The sequence below is a fragment of the Myotis myotis genome, unplaced genomic scaffold, assembly GCF_014108235.1.
Source record: "Myotis myotis isolate mMyoMyo1 unplaced genomic scaffold, mMyoMyo1.p scaffold_m19_p_16, whole genome shotgun sequence".
Classification (NCBI taxonomy): domain Eukaryota; kingdom Metazoa; phylum Chordata; class Mammalia; order Chiroptera; family Vespertilionidae; genus Myotis; species Myotis myotis.
This window is the reverse complement of record NW_023416320.1, coordinates 20,041,142-20,055,176: the sequence shown is the minus strand read 5'-3', so window position 1 is coordinate 20,055,176 and position 14,035 is coordinate 20,041,142. Positions and strand designations below refer to the sequence as shown.

Sequence of the window (14,035 nt, the reverse complement as noted above, 5' to 3'; positions counted from 1 at the left end):
CAATATCCCATTCAATACTCACAATATTGCCATGGGATAATTTCTAGTATTAAACTCATACTTACTTGTTTTAGAATAGTACCTTACTCAATATCAAATTGATGATAAGCAGTAGAATATATCTTTTTCCATTTGTTTAGAATCCAAGCTCATAAGCACTAACTTCAACATCTTTCTAAAGCCCCGGAAGTTGAAAATAATATGTTCATTAACATTGAAGGTGTTTATGTAAGCTGGCGACACTGTTAAATAGATTTAAATGTCTGACATTGATTAATTGACTGACATAGCTTTTCTGCACTTCATGTATCTCAGTTGTTCAAATAAATTGCCTTTGGAATTATGATCATGTATAACTTTAAAGATAAATGAATCAATGACTTAAAAAAAGATCTGGAGGCAGGGGCAGTATTTGCAACAGAAAGAGAGAAGAAATTGTAAAGGTTGGATTTGGAAGGAAATTTCTAGTCATACTGTATTGTATGGTTCCTGGATAAAATATTCATCTTGCAGATGAAATTTCAACACCACTAAAAAAAAATGAATTTTATGTAGATGGAGTGACTGTAGAGATGAGTTGAGGATATTCTCAAGCTGTTTTCTTTGTTGAATAGAGGTTTCTTAGCCCTTGTGCATCCCTTGGAGTTCAAACAAAAAAGAAAAACATGGAAATACTTAAAGCATAACATATTTAATAATAAAAATTCCCAATTTAAGGTTGGACCATGAGTGTCAGAGAGAATGTACACTAGCTTTCAGGAAATAAGCAATTTGTAGAAATTGTAGAAAAACACCAGTGATAAGTTCAATTGTTTGTAGCAACAAAACAATTATTTAAAGAAGAATTCTGGTAAGCTTGTGGAATAATCTCACTTTCTCACACACTGCAGCCCATGCACTTACCTGCCAAGACATAATGATGGCTGACACTTTTAACTTACACGCCAAATTTTATGGAAGTGTGTTCTTTGGTAAAATATAATGGAGAACACCACTGATAATGAGAGATATTCTGGCAAGTGTAGTTTTAAGATTTAAAGGCACTTGAATACAGTGGAAAGATTTGAAAAGAGTGGAAATGAATTCTGGCTGCTTACCTATTTATCTATATGTTTATTATGTTCAAAGTCATATCCTTATCTCCCCCGATCCCTATCTATATCCATATGTATATCAGCATCTATTCAATTTCCATATCTAGAGCTATGCATAGCACATGGTCCTAACATTGTGAATTTGCCTTTCTCAACATGATGCCCTCTCCGGGAATTTTGTATTTGAAGAGAAGCTTCAGATCATTTACTCTCAGCAAATGATCTAATTATTCAAATATGGCCATGGTCATCTTTTTCTTTAATAGTACAATTACTTCCATCTTGACATAACCATGAATTATTTGCTGTGCTTCATGTACCCAGATATCAATAGGGTACGCATGATTTATTCTCACAGAACAGTCATTACTTTAAATATCTACTTGTTCCTGCGTTCTGCTCATTCATTTTGAAATTAAGTAGGTTAATAGTTTGTTTCAGCAGAGAATTCCCTGTGTATCACCTGTTTCATTTTTGAGAACTGTATAACTAAAGTAAAATTGTAAGATAACTCATATCCAAGAATCTTATCGTAAGTCATGATAAATCTCTGTGAAAATGCTGGTGTTATAATACAATTTGTCTCAGCCACTGCATGCCAGGTTTAGACAAAAGGGCAGTGGGTTTTGAGACATATCACTAATAAAATTAATTTTTAGTGGCTATTTTTTATGTTCCTGAAAATATACTAGGCCATTCCACATGAATTCTCTTATTTAACAATCACAAAATTCTGAGATTTTGGTAATGTTACCACTTTTATTGTTAAATAAAGCCTCTCTCTCATCTGTGTTTACCATTTCTCATGTCTATTTTCCTTTAATCTCATTATAAGCAGAAATATGCTATGGCTTTTTTAAATTGAATTTATTGGGGTGACATTGGTTAATAAAATGATACAAGTTTCAAGTGTACAACTCTATAATATACTAACTGTATATTGCATCATGCACCACTCAAAGTCAAATCTCCTTACATCACCATTTATCTCCCTTTACCCTCTTCTGCCTCTACTCACTGTCCTTTCAATACTGTTGTCTGTTTCTGATTTTTTCTTTTGGTTTTCCTGACCCAAGGATATTTTTTCCATTGATTTTCAGAGTGAAAGGGAAGGGGAGAGACAGAGAGAGTGAAACATCTATGTGTTTGGATTGGTTGCCTCCTGCAGGTACCATGATGGGGCAGCCTGCGAGGGATTGAACCTGCAACCAAGGTGTGTGCCCTTGACAGGAATCAAATCCCGGACCCTACAGCCCATGGACTGCTGATCTATGCACTGAGCTAAACTAGCTAGGGCTGATTTTTTAATTTTTATTTTACATTCTTATCATTTTTGAGAATACTGTTTAAAAAAGACAATGTTTTGGTTTGTTAAAGAAAGTGTTCTGACTCCATTCACATTCTCCTACCACTCCAATTCATTAATTTAACTGTTATCTATTGAGGACCTTTCACAGGTATGCTTTTCATGAAAGCACTGGTTATAAACTAGTGAGTTGTAGGCATTGACTTGACAAAACTTCATGTCCAAAGGAGAAAGAGACATGCTTAATAAATAGTCATACCCATAAATATTAAATTGTAATATGGAGCCTTGTAAGGAAAGTAACTAAAGGAATTCATAACTGAAAGAGCTTAATTTCAAATCAATCAAGCATTGTATTACAGGAGGGAGTAAAATAGGAGCAAATCCTCATAATACTACAACTATTAAAAAATAAGTTTAAAAGTAAATCTTCCCTGCCAAAACCGGTTTGGCTCAGTGGATAGAGCGTCGGCCTGCGGACTGAAGGGTCCCAGGTTCGATTCCGGTCAAGGGCATGTACCTGGGTTGCGGGCACACCCCAGTGGGAGATGTGCAGGAGGCAGCTGATGGATGTTTCTCTCTCATCGATGTTTCTGGCTGTCTGTCTCTCTCCCTTCCTCTCTGTAAAAAATCAATAAAATATATATATTAAAAAAAAAGTAAATCTTCCCTTATTTACTGAAATAAAAAATTAAATATCCCATTATACAAGATAGTACAGCTGGTTATTTAAAGACAACTTCAGAAAACTAGATTTTAAAAAAAAGGAAAATAATCTTCAGATTATCTTTCTCTATTATCTTTGAGAATTTAATAGTAAGAATCTTCTAAATGCTGTCTAAAAACATTGAATTACTTAACATATCAAAGTGAGCGTAAAAATCTGAGATTGCATATAAAAGAATTTTTGTGTTTATGTGTCCTCTACCATCTTGGAAAATTTAATAGTAAAAGTCTTTTAAATTCTGTCTAAAAATATTGGACTATTTAACATATTGAAGTGAGTGTAAAAATCTGAGCTTGCATATAAAATAATTTTTATGTTTATGTGTACATTAAAAGTTCAGTTTTTTATTTCATTAATGTGCCAAAGAGAATGAACAGGGTGTTCACTAGAAAATGGGACACAATAAGTTATAGTCTTAGACACGACTCTATTGTGAATTTGATCAAGTTGTTTAATTTTTCCCAGTTTCTTGTATCCTCTAGTATGAGTATAAACTTGCATGTTTTACCTACATAGAGATATTTTTTTAAGTTATATTCAAATAAGTTTTATACTGATGGGCTCTGCATCTGCTTGTGTTGTACAATAACAACGTGGGTCTCAGTGTTCACTAGGTTCCATGCAGCTTCTATTTTCAATTATTGCATAAACTAATATTTTAGAAGCTTAAAAATTATATTACAGAGCCCCCCAAAGAGCTGTGCATTGGTTTCTTATTGCTGCTGCCAAAATTGCCACAAACTTAGTGGCTTAGACAACATAAATTTATTATCTTGGAGACCTGAAGGCTGATGGCCAAAATGAGTTTTGGCTGAAATCAAGGCATCAGCATGGCTGCATTTTTCCTGGAGATTCTAGGAGTGAATCTGTTTATTGCCTTTTCCAGCTTGTAGAGGCTGTTTGTCATTCTTTGGCTTCTGGTCCCCTTCCATCTTCAAGCCAGTAATGGCATCGGACCTCTGCTTCCATTATCATATCTCCTTCTCTTCCTCTGACCTTCCTGCCTCCCTCTAATAAAGACCCCTTGGATTACTACTTTGGACCCATCCAGATAATCTATTCTAGAGTATTTCCTTCTTCTCAAGATTTGAACTTAATCACAGTGGGAACTATTTTATTTTTACATCAGTTTATTAAAATATAAAGTTGAAAAATATCTAGAAAAATATTTATTTAACAGCTAATTAGTTACCAATGATCCTGCAATTTCACTACTGGATATATAGAAATATGTATATATGCTAAAAAAATTATAGTAGTTTTTATGGCAGTATTATTCATAAAAGACCTTAACTGTAAAAATATTCTACCTACATTAGAATGGATAAATTAATTAAAGTATATTCATAAAATATAATCCTATATAGCCATAAAAGTTAAATTCCATAGTAAGGCTATAAAAGTACAAACATAATGTTGAGTCAAAAAAGGCATATGCAAAATAATTTTATTGTATAATTTCATTTATATAAAGCTCTAAAACATGCATAACTAATTTGTTTTGTAGAATTCAGGATAATGGTAATCTTTGGAGAGGAGTGAGATAGTAACAAATGGGAAGGAACATTAGCAGGTATTCAATATTCCTTGCAATATTTTTTTAAAAAATGTTTTTATTGATTTCAGAGAGGAAGGGAGAGGGAGAGTGAGACAGAAACATCGATGATGAGAAACATTGATCAGCTGCCTCCTGCACACCCCTTACTGGGGACCGAGCCCACAAGCCAGGCATGTACCCTAACTGGGAATTGAACCGGGACCTCCTGATTCATAGATTGACACTCAACCACTGATCCACACCGGCCAGGCACAATATTTTATTTTTTATATGAAATATATTTAATTTGTGTAATTCAGCAGTATATATACTTTTGATTTATGCACTCTTCTTTATGGATATTATAGTTCATTGAACATATGTATAAACAAAGAGACCAATATTAGAAGATTAAATTATAAACATATAATCTTTTATGCATATAAAAGTATAACCCAAGTATATTCTGATTATAAGTGATACATTTAAAAAAAATAAGGATATCAGAGGATTGAAGGAAAAAGATGTGCTAAACAAATTCTAATAAATGGAAGTTGTACGTTGATTTAAGATAAATTTTAGGATCACATTATTATTAGAAATAGAATGGAAGTTTAAGACAAAACATTTAATTCACCAGGAAATAAAATAAATTAAACCTTTATACGTTTAATAGTGTAGCACCAACATATATTTTGAAATGGACATATTAGGAGCTTTCATCATATCCCTTTAAATAACTAGTAGATCAGATTTAAAAAATACAGCCAATGCTAAACACCCATATTGTTGGCAGAGCAATAGTCCCAGGATAATGGTTGCCACAGAACCTGTGAATATGGTATTCACATAGCAAAAAGGAACTTTGAAAATGGAATTCATATTACAGATATCATAATAGGGAGATACCTGAGCCATCAATGGGAACACAATCTAATTACATGGGAATCTGAAAGCAGAGAACTCTCTTACGCTGAAGGGAGAAGAGGCAGAAGTGATAATTCAGAAGTGAGGTAGGAGGAGAGACCAGAGAGATTTGAAGAATGAGAAGGACTTGGACTGCCTTTGCTGACTCTGGAGATGAAGGGACAGGGCCACAGAGCAAGGCATGCAGGCGATCTCTAAACACTGAGAAAACCCCACTGAGAATAACCGCAAGTTAAAGCCCACAAGGAGACAGGGTCTCAGTCCAACAGCTGCTTGGAACTGAATTCTGGCAACAGCCTTATGAACTTGGAAGTGGAGTTGCAGTGGTTCCAGAAAGCAATGCAGCCCAGCTGACCCCTTGATTCCACCTTTGTGAGATTCTAAGCAGAGAACCAGTTGAGCTACCCTCTGCCTAGACCTACATAACTGTGTGATAATGATGAGTGTTGTTTACTAGTAAGTTTGTGGTCATTTGGATTAGGAGTAGGAGAATAATATGCTTATTCTTTATAAGAAAACCAGGCACATAATAAAACATTTACACTATCTGACCCATAAAGCAAATCTCAGTGAACTTCAAAGGATTAAATTCATACAGAAAATGCTATCTATCTATAATGCAAATGAGTTATACACTGGTAACAAAATATAGCTTAAGCAACTCGTGTGTTTATAATTGAAGAAATATAGCTCTAAACCATGGGATGTAGCTTCTGCAGCAAACATAAGAAAATCCAAAGCTTTAAATGCTTTTATACTCTAGAGAAACTGCTACATAAGTGTGTATCAGTGAACTTTTACCAAAGGTGTTGATGAAAATACAGCAGACAAGTTCTAAACAACCCAAACGTCCATCAACAGTAGGACGCGTAAATGAAGTGTGGTATCTCTATTACAATGAATTCCCATGCAGCAGTGGTTCTCGAAACGTGATGCTTGAAGGTCCTGGGACATTTTTAGGAGGCTCACTAGATCAAAAATATTTCTATAATCATACGGATACACTATTCACTTGTATCACTGTGCTGACATTTGCTTTCCTGTTACAAAAGTAATAATGGGTAAAACTGCTCATGCATTAAAGAATCTGAATTGGTGACCTCACACTATACTAGTACTCACTAGCCACTGAATTCTTTATGATAGCCTACCAAAGTGCAAATGAAACAAAACAATCCTATTGTACTTAAGAAAGGTCCTGTTAAAGCTATAATTATTTCATTAAATATCCACCCACTAGTACCCTTGTTTTCAATGACTTGTGTGACAAAATGAAAAGTATGCAAAAAATCCTGCCTGTGTCTGCCAAAATATGATGGTTGTCCCAAAGAAAAAGTTATATGATCGAGCTGTCCATTGAACTAACCACTTTTTTTCATGGAACAAACTGTTTACTTAAAGGAATGACTAACATATATTACTGTTGGCCGCATTTGAGTATTTGGATATGTTTCCTTTCTAATTATTTATTTATTTATATTTATTTATTTTACATTTTATTTTTAAAATTTAATTGGGGTGACATTACTCAGCATTACAATATAGGTTTCATGTGTGGATTACTAATGTACAAACTCTGTATATAGGACCATATGCCCGCCACCCAAAGTCAAATCTCCTGTCACCTCATATTAGGGTTAAAAACTTGAATCTGACTTGTTCCTTCAGGGAAAACAACTGCCAGGATTTGTTCTCAATAATGAAGTCTGAGTTTTCACGTAAAGAATTAACTTGTGGTGGTAGATTATTTGAAAATGAAAGGATAAATATACCTTTAAAATTTTCTCAGCTTCAATTGAAATAGGGCATATCTACTCCACAAAATCAATCCCTTTGGGGTTCTCAATAATGTTTTATAATGTAAGCAGACCTAAGACAAAGCTGAGAACTACTGCTGTACAGTAATGAAAATATAAGATGATTTCAGCATAGATTGATCTTACACATTTAATTTTGATTTTAAAAAACGAAGTATGTAAAAATATAATTCTATTGCATACAATTTTATGTAATAACTAAAATGAGAAAAAAATAATTCATAGAAATAAAAATTATGTATCTTCATTTGTTTTAGGAACATTCTATTCCATGAATGTGCATTTTAAAAATTTTTCTTTTGGAAGTGTCAATTGTAAATTACCTTATATATAATTGAGCTTGTAATTATATGCAATAAAGTATTAACTGGATAAGTGATAAAGTATGGGTAAGATGGTAAATATTTATTATGTAAGCATATGCAATATTAATCAAAATTTAATGAAATTGTAATAGAACTTACTGGAATTTTAGAATCTGATAAAAACAAAATCACTTCTCATTTTTAGAAATTTCAATTGCAAGATTTCATAATTAGAGCACATCTCTAATTTCAGCATTAAATTTCACTAAATATTTCCCATTTTTACATACATTTTTAACTATTAGAGCAATAAATTATTTGACAAAATTGTAAATGCTCAGTTGTTAAAATCAGCAGCATAAAATATGCACAAACACGTACTCTCACAATTCATTTCCCAAAGTTTGAATTAATCAATTATTTTCATATAGATGATGAATATGATAGATACAATAAACAGTACTGTGTACATATACATAAATAAATAATAAATTATATTTACATATATTTACAGTAATTGCTTTTGATAAGTGAGATCTAATCAACATGTCATAAATTCATACAAATGTATATATATATATATATATATATATATATATATATATATGTATATACATACTTATACAAAGCTAGGGGGTATGATGAAATTACTCTAATGCTCTTTGAACCCTATTAGTTAAAATGTCTGAGACGCTAACAATTAATTCCTTTATGTTTTTAGGTTAACAGGATTCCATCTGCCACCACCAGTAACAAGTACCAAATCTGTGTTCTCGCTACGTTTGACCAGTGATTTTGCAGTTAGTGCTCACGGGTTTAAAGTATATTATGAAGGTAAGTGATGATAATACAAAAGGACCACCACACAGTCTAATGTAGTCATAAAGAAATTCTCCAGGGTGGAAATGGAAGCATCACCTGGAAGAAAGATACAGTTCATCCTGTTACCTCAAATCCTGCCGGATCGCTTTATTACTCACCATTAAAATAGAATAAAATGCTGGAATTGATGGGTCTGAATGCTTCAGAGAAGTCTGCCTAGACATAGAACAGTCTTTCCCTGAACTCTTAGGAAATGAGACCATGAAATCATCATAGGGTTAGAGATTAACAAAAGGGAATAAAATGTGAGAATAACATGTGTGATGAGAGATTCAGGCAGCATGGTCTCCACCCTGACCCCTCTGAGCTTTGCCTCTCTGCCAAAAATTAAACAAATCACCTGTCTTCTCTGCAAGTTCAAGTCAAGAACTAAGACACAGAGTTAACATCTCCTGTTGTAAACCAACCTTTCCAAACCCAGGGATCTAGAATCCCTTAACAACAAAGAAGAAAATGAAAAAGTTCTTGATACTGAAGATTTTAATTTAGAGGTTGGGTACAAATTCATTTGGCATCAAAACATGACTTGAACTGACTGGAGGACACATCACCTTTATTGATCTCACATAGTGTGGGAATTCACGTGTTTACTGCAGAAATATTGTTTGATAATGGGGTGGTAACCCAGGCTCTGCTGAGGGTGTTTAAGAATGTATAGAATCTGCATGTTTTTCTTTTTAAACTGTGAAAATATTCCAATGGCAAAATAATCTATCCTGAGGCTTTCAGATAGAGGTCACGGACTTGTAATTTTTTCCGTATGTGATGTGACAATAAAATTCACACCTAGTTTAGGTAACAGCCCCTGCCTTACTCATAGGAATAGTAGATCAGATTCCAACCCACCTACCCAGAACTCTATCACAACAGATCTGATATTGTCATAAGTACAAAAACGTAAAGCATAGGATAATTCAAAATATGATACGTTTAAAAAACACACTAGAAAACAACCTTATATAAAATAGAATTGCTTTAGGATAAAGGTTAGCAGTTTGCATGTGGGGCAGGTTTTAAACTGAACGTTTTACCTAGTGCTACCTTTCTCAGTAGAAAATAAAAATACCCCCTAGCAAACAATTGAGTAAAAGTGTTTTGTCCTTTTCCCATCTTAAATAGGTAATGCCCCTGTTGCAGCAGTGTTCAGCACTGTTTTGTACCTAACACATTACTTAACTCTTTTGTCTAGCAATGGAGGATGCATCCCAACACTTTCATTTCCTCCATTGTGATAGTCAGAATCATTATTTTAAGGTGTTTTTACCCTAGTTGAATATTTTTATCGTAGCAACTTAATTCATAGTTTAAAACACAAAGGTTTAATTTTAATTAAGGTAATTTTGGCAACATTGAAAGAGTTAGTAATGCAATAGTTTTCTATTAAAGACTCCTTACTAGAAAATCTGTTTCTGTGCATGTACATATAAAGTTATTTTAGGTTAGTTTATTGTTTCGGTAAGCAATAGGTATGCTGAAAATGTAGCAACTTGGAAGATGACTTACGACATTGCTGTGTTTTCTGATTTGACAGTAAAGTTTTATGAAATACATTAAAATATATTTTTAAGGCTCCCCATTGTTTCTACATATGCAACATTAAATTTCTGCCTGACATTTGTGCTTCAGTGAAATGGACTCATATGTTTTTGGGACATTTAAATGTATGCATGGGAGTTCCTGACTTAAAATATAAGGTACTAGGTATCCAGGTAGAATTGAGGGATTGGCTCTCATGCTGCAGAATCTTCAGGTATTGATTTGTGATGGGTATCTTTTACTATGTCTGTTAGGTTTATATTGCTACCATAACAAATGGCCACAAGTTTAGCAGCTTAAAACAATGGAAATATATTATCTCACATCCTGTAGACAAGAAGTCCTGCTTGATCTCTGCCAGTTACTCTGCTCAGGGTCTCCAAGGCTGAAATAAAAATGTCAGCTTGTTGAGCTCTTGTCAGAAGACTGTAAGAATCTATTGCTCATAGCTCCTACAGGCCTCTCTCTTCCTTAGCCTCTCTTCCTTGAGTCCTACATCTGAGAGCCAACACTGGAGCATTGAGTCCCTCTTATACTTGGAGTCTCCCTGCCTTCCTCTTCTGATACATCTCTCTACTATCTTCTCGCTTGTCCCCCTCTACATACCTGACTTCAGCTGGAAGTATTTCTCAGCTTTTAATGGTTTATGTGATTGCATGAGGCCCACCCGAGTAATCAAGACTAATCTTTCTTTATTATAGCTGCAAAATCCTTCTTGCCATGTAGCATAACATATTAACAGGTTCCAGAGATTTTTTTTCTGGAGAGGGTGGTGGTTGTCTTCATTTGTCCTACCACACCAGGCACAACACTATGTAACACTTTACAGAGGGCATACGGTAGCTATGAGCATTCATTCTTTAACCATGGTCAATGATGCTATAAAAGCCAACAGGTATATTGATTGTGAAGTCCAGAAAACTTAGTTTGAAATTTCAAAGGCTGCCCTTTTAAAAATTTTTATTGTTTAAAGTATTACATATGTCCCTCTTTTTCCCCCCATTGACCCCTTCTAGTCCCTCCCCACCGCCTGCCCCAGACCTTCACCACCCTATTGTCTGTAACCATGGGTTATGCATCTGTGCATACAAGTTCTTTGGCTGATCTCTTCCTATGCACCTTTCTAGCCTTGCCGAACAAAATAAACTGATGAGCAAAATATATCTAGAGACATAGAAGCATGGAACAGACTCTAAAATCAAGCCTGCTCTTCAATACCCACCTCAACCCTCACATTTTGGATCCAGGTTATCACCTACAGTTACCTCAAACTACAAATCTGTACCCTACCCATGCTACAGTAAAATTAATCCTCTAATCTGGACATTTCCTCTACATTTATCCTTGCATCCTTTTTTTTTTTTTAATTTCAAGATGGTCCTAATGTCTAAATCTCATTTATTTTTTTTTCATCTCCCTCTACATAATAATGTATTATTTTCTTCATTTTTAAAAACTTTCCCAAGACTTTGTACTTATGGATTAGGATTTATGAGAATGCTATTTATTAATGATATTTGTGCATTTATCGGTGTTTGTCAAACTGCCAACACCGGACTACATGCATTAGAATTATCTGGCTAATGACACTGTTACTGTTAGGTATTATTTAATGAGTAATTTCTTTTCAGCCAGTCACAGTGCTAAATATTTTATGTTTTTTTCTCACACTAAAAAATTTTAAAAAATTGTAATGAGCAGGGATTTAACAAAGCAATAACCTTAATGTAAAAATATTTCTAAATGCCCTGAAGATGTAAATTGTATACATTTTGGAGACTTATTTTTATATATAACTATAAAAAAATTCCATTTATAGTTAAATGGATGTAACCACATAGAATTTAGTATGAAAGAGCATTACAAAAATAAGAATTACTGAAAACATTGTGTATTGAAACAATATGTATTATAAAAGTTTCAATACATTTTTGTATATAATATGTGACCTATGTATTATTTGTCCTTTTTAATTAATTAATTAATTAATTAATTAATTAATTTTTATTGATTTCAGAGAGGAAGGGAAAGAGAGAGATAGAAACATCAACAATGAGAGAGAATCATTGATCGGCTGCCTCCTGCACACCCTCCACTGGGGATCAAGCCTGCAACCCCAGGCATGTGCCCTTGACCTGAATCAAACCCATGTCCCTTTAGTCCACAGGCCCACACTCTATCCACTGAGCAAAACTGGCTAGAGCTATTTGTCCTTTAAAATAATTAACATACAAAAGAATATTTATACTATTTACTATTCTATTCAGCTTCCTGTCATACATGTTTATTAAATGTTTATCTTGAAAACATCAAATTATTTTAGTGTTTTTAATTTCAGGGGTTAGTTTTAATTCCTAAGCTCTAACAATTTAAACTGCAGGATGGAATTTAATGAAGAGCTCACAACTTAGAATCAAGTGAATTATGCTCCTGGCAAGATAGTTGAATTGTGAGAAGATAAATTTAAAATAAAATTACATACATTGTTTGCTGGCAATAAAGGCAGGTTAGATTCATAAAAGAAGTAAATGAATCTTTATCTTAAACACTTTCACGAATAAATGAGAAATATTTTTTAAAAAGACAGTGCAAGGAGATATCATATATGTGAACACATTTTTTGCTTCTTGATCAAATTCAAGTCTTTTGCATTTAGGATTCCATAGAGTCAGCCTACTTAGGAGTTGAAACATCCTAATTCTACAGTGACCTTCTTGCTAAATCATGAGTGTCTTCTCTTCCATTTAAACAGTTGGAAGTGTTCAAAATCCCAATCCAGAGAATGACACAAATCAGCCTTTTCCTTAAATATTATCTTTAAAATGGAATGAAAAGACAGTTATAATAAATATGTGGATTTGGTTGGGTATACACAAACACTGATTACTTGTTCTACATCATTTATCCAGGAAGACATACATCACTTTCAACTGTGCTCACAACAAAGCTTCAACCGTACTATGAACACTATAAATGTTTTTAGAAATGAAGGCAGGCATTTTAAATGTTTCGCGTTTCTGCACAGTGTGGCATACACAACCTCTGAAACTAGATAGATCTCCAGCCTTGTTTCCCACCACTCTTTGCCTCAATTCATGAAACAGTCACATGAACCCTTTACATTTCTACATAGACTAGTACTAAGCTTTTTAAGCTATTCTACCTTCAATCTCCATCTCCTCTGCTCAGATTGCCCTACACAAACCTCTTTGATCAGCACACTTTTTTCTTATCCTTCTAGATTTGTGGTAGACCTTAATCAACTTCAGAAAGTCATGTATAGAAGCCAGGATTGAGCTCAACGATGCCCAATGATCTTTTCTCTATATGCACAGATATTTACACACCTTATCACAACACTGTATTCTACCATTTTAGAGTTTTCACTCACACTAGTCTGTGCGAAACTTGAGGATATAGAGTATATTTTGTTTTGTAAAACTGTCCCATATTTCAGCACATTCCTGGAATATTGCAAACACTTAACAAATGCTTGTTAAATTCAATCGATATACAGGATATCTAATAATTTTATCAGTGACGAGAAAAGATTAAATACATCTGTCTCTTTCAAAGAATTAAAACTCCAGTGAATGTGTTAGAAGGCAGACATTTGCTATGTTTACCTGCTTAGAAATTGGGTAAACAGATATTTACATTAAATGAATAAGGTTTAGGAAAATTATTGGCCTTTATTTGAGAAAAGCCATATAATTATTTTTACTATTTATGGATATTTTCTTTGCTTAAAAATCTTTACTACCGTCCTAACTGGTTTGGCTCAGTGGATAGAGTGTCGGCCTGTGGACTGAAGGGTCCCAGGTTCGATTCTGGTCAAGGGCATGTACCTTGGTTGTGGGCACATCCCCAGTGCCAGGTGTGCAGGAGGCAGCTGATCGATGTT

The 14,035-nt window shown here is 33.9% G+C and overlaps 1 protein-coding gene across 3 annotated transcripts in view; it reads left to right on the top strand.

The window, feature by feature from the left end:
- CSMD3 (CUB and Sushi multiple domains 3) overlaps positions 1-14,035 on the top strand; it is an 872,847-nt gene that overhangs the window by 109,243 nt on the left and 749,569 nt on the right. For all 3 annotated transcript variants that reach the window (XM_036338167.1, XM_036338166.1, XM_036338165.1), the window contains exon 3: positions 8,435-8,547. In XM_036338167.1, the coding sequence (XP_036194060.1) occupies positions 8,435-8,547 (113 nt within the window). The remainder of the gene's footprint in view (positions 1-8,434; positions 8,548-14,035) is intronic.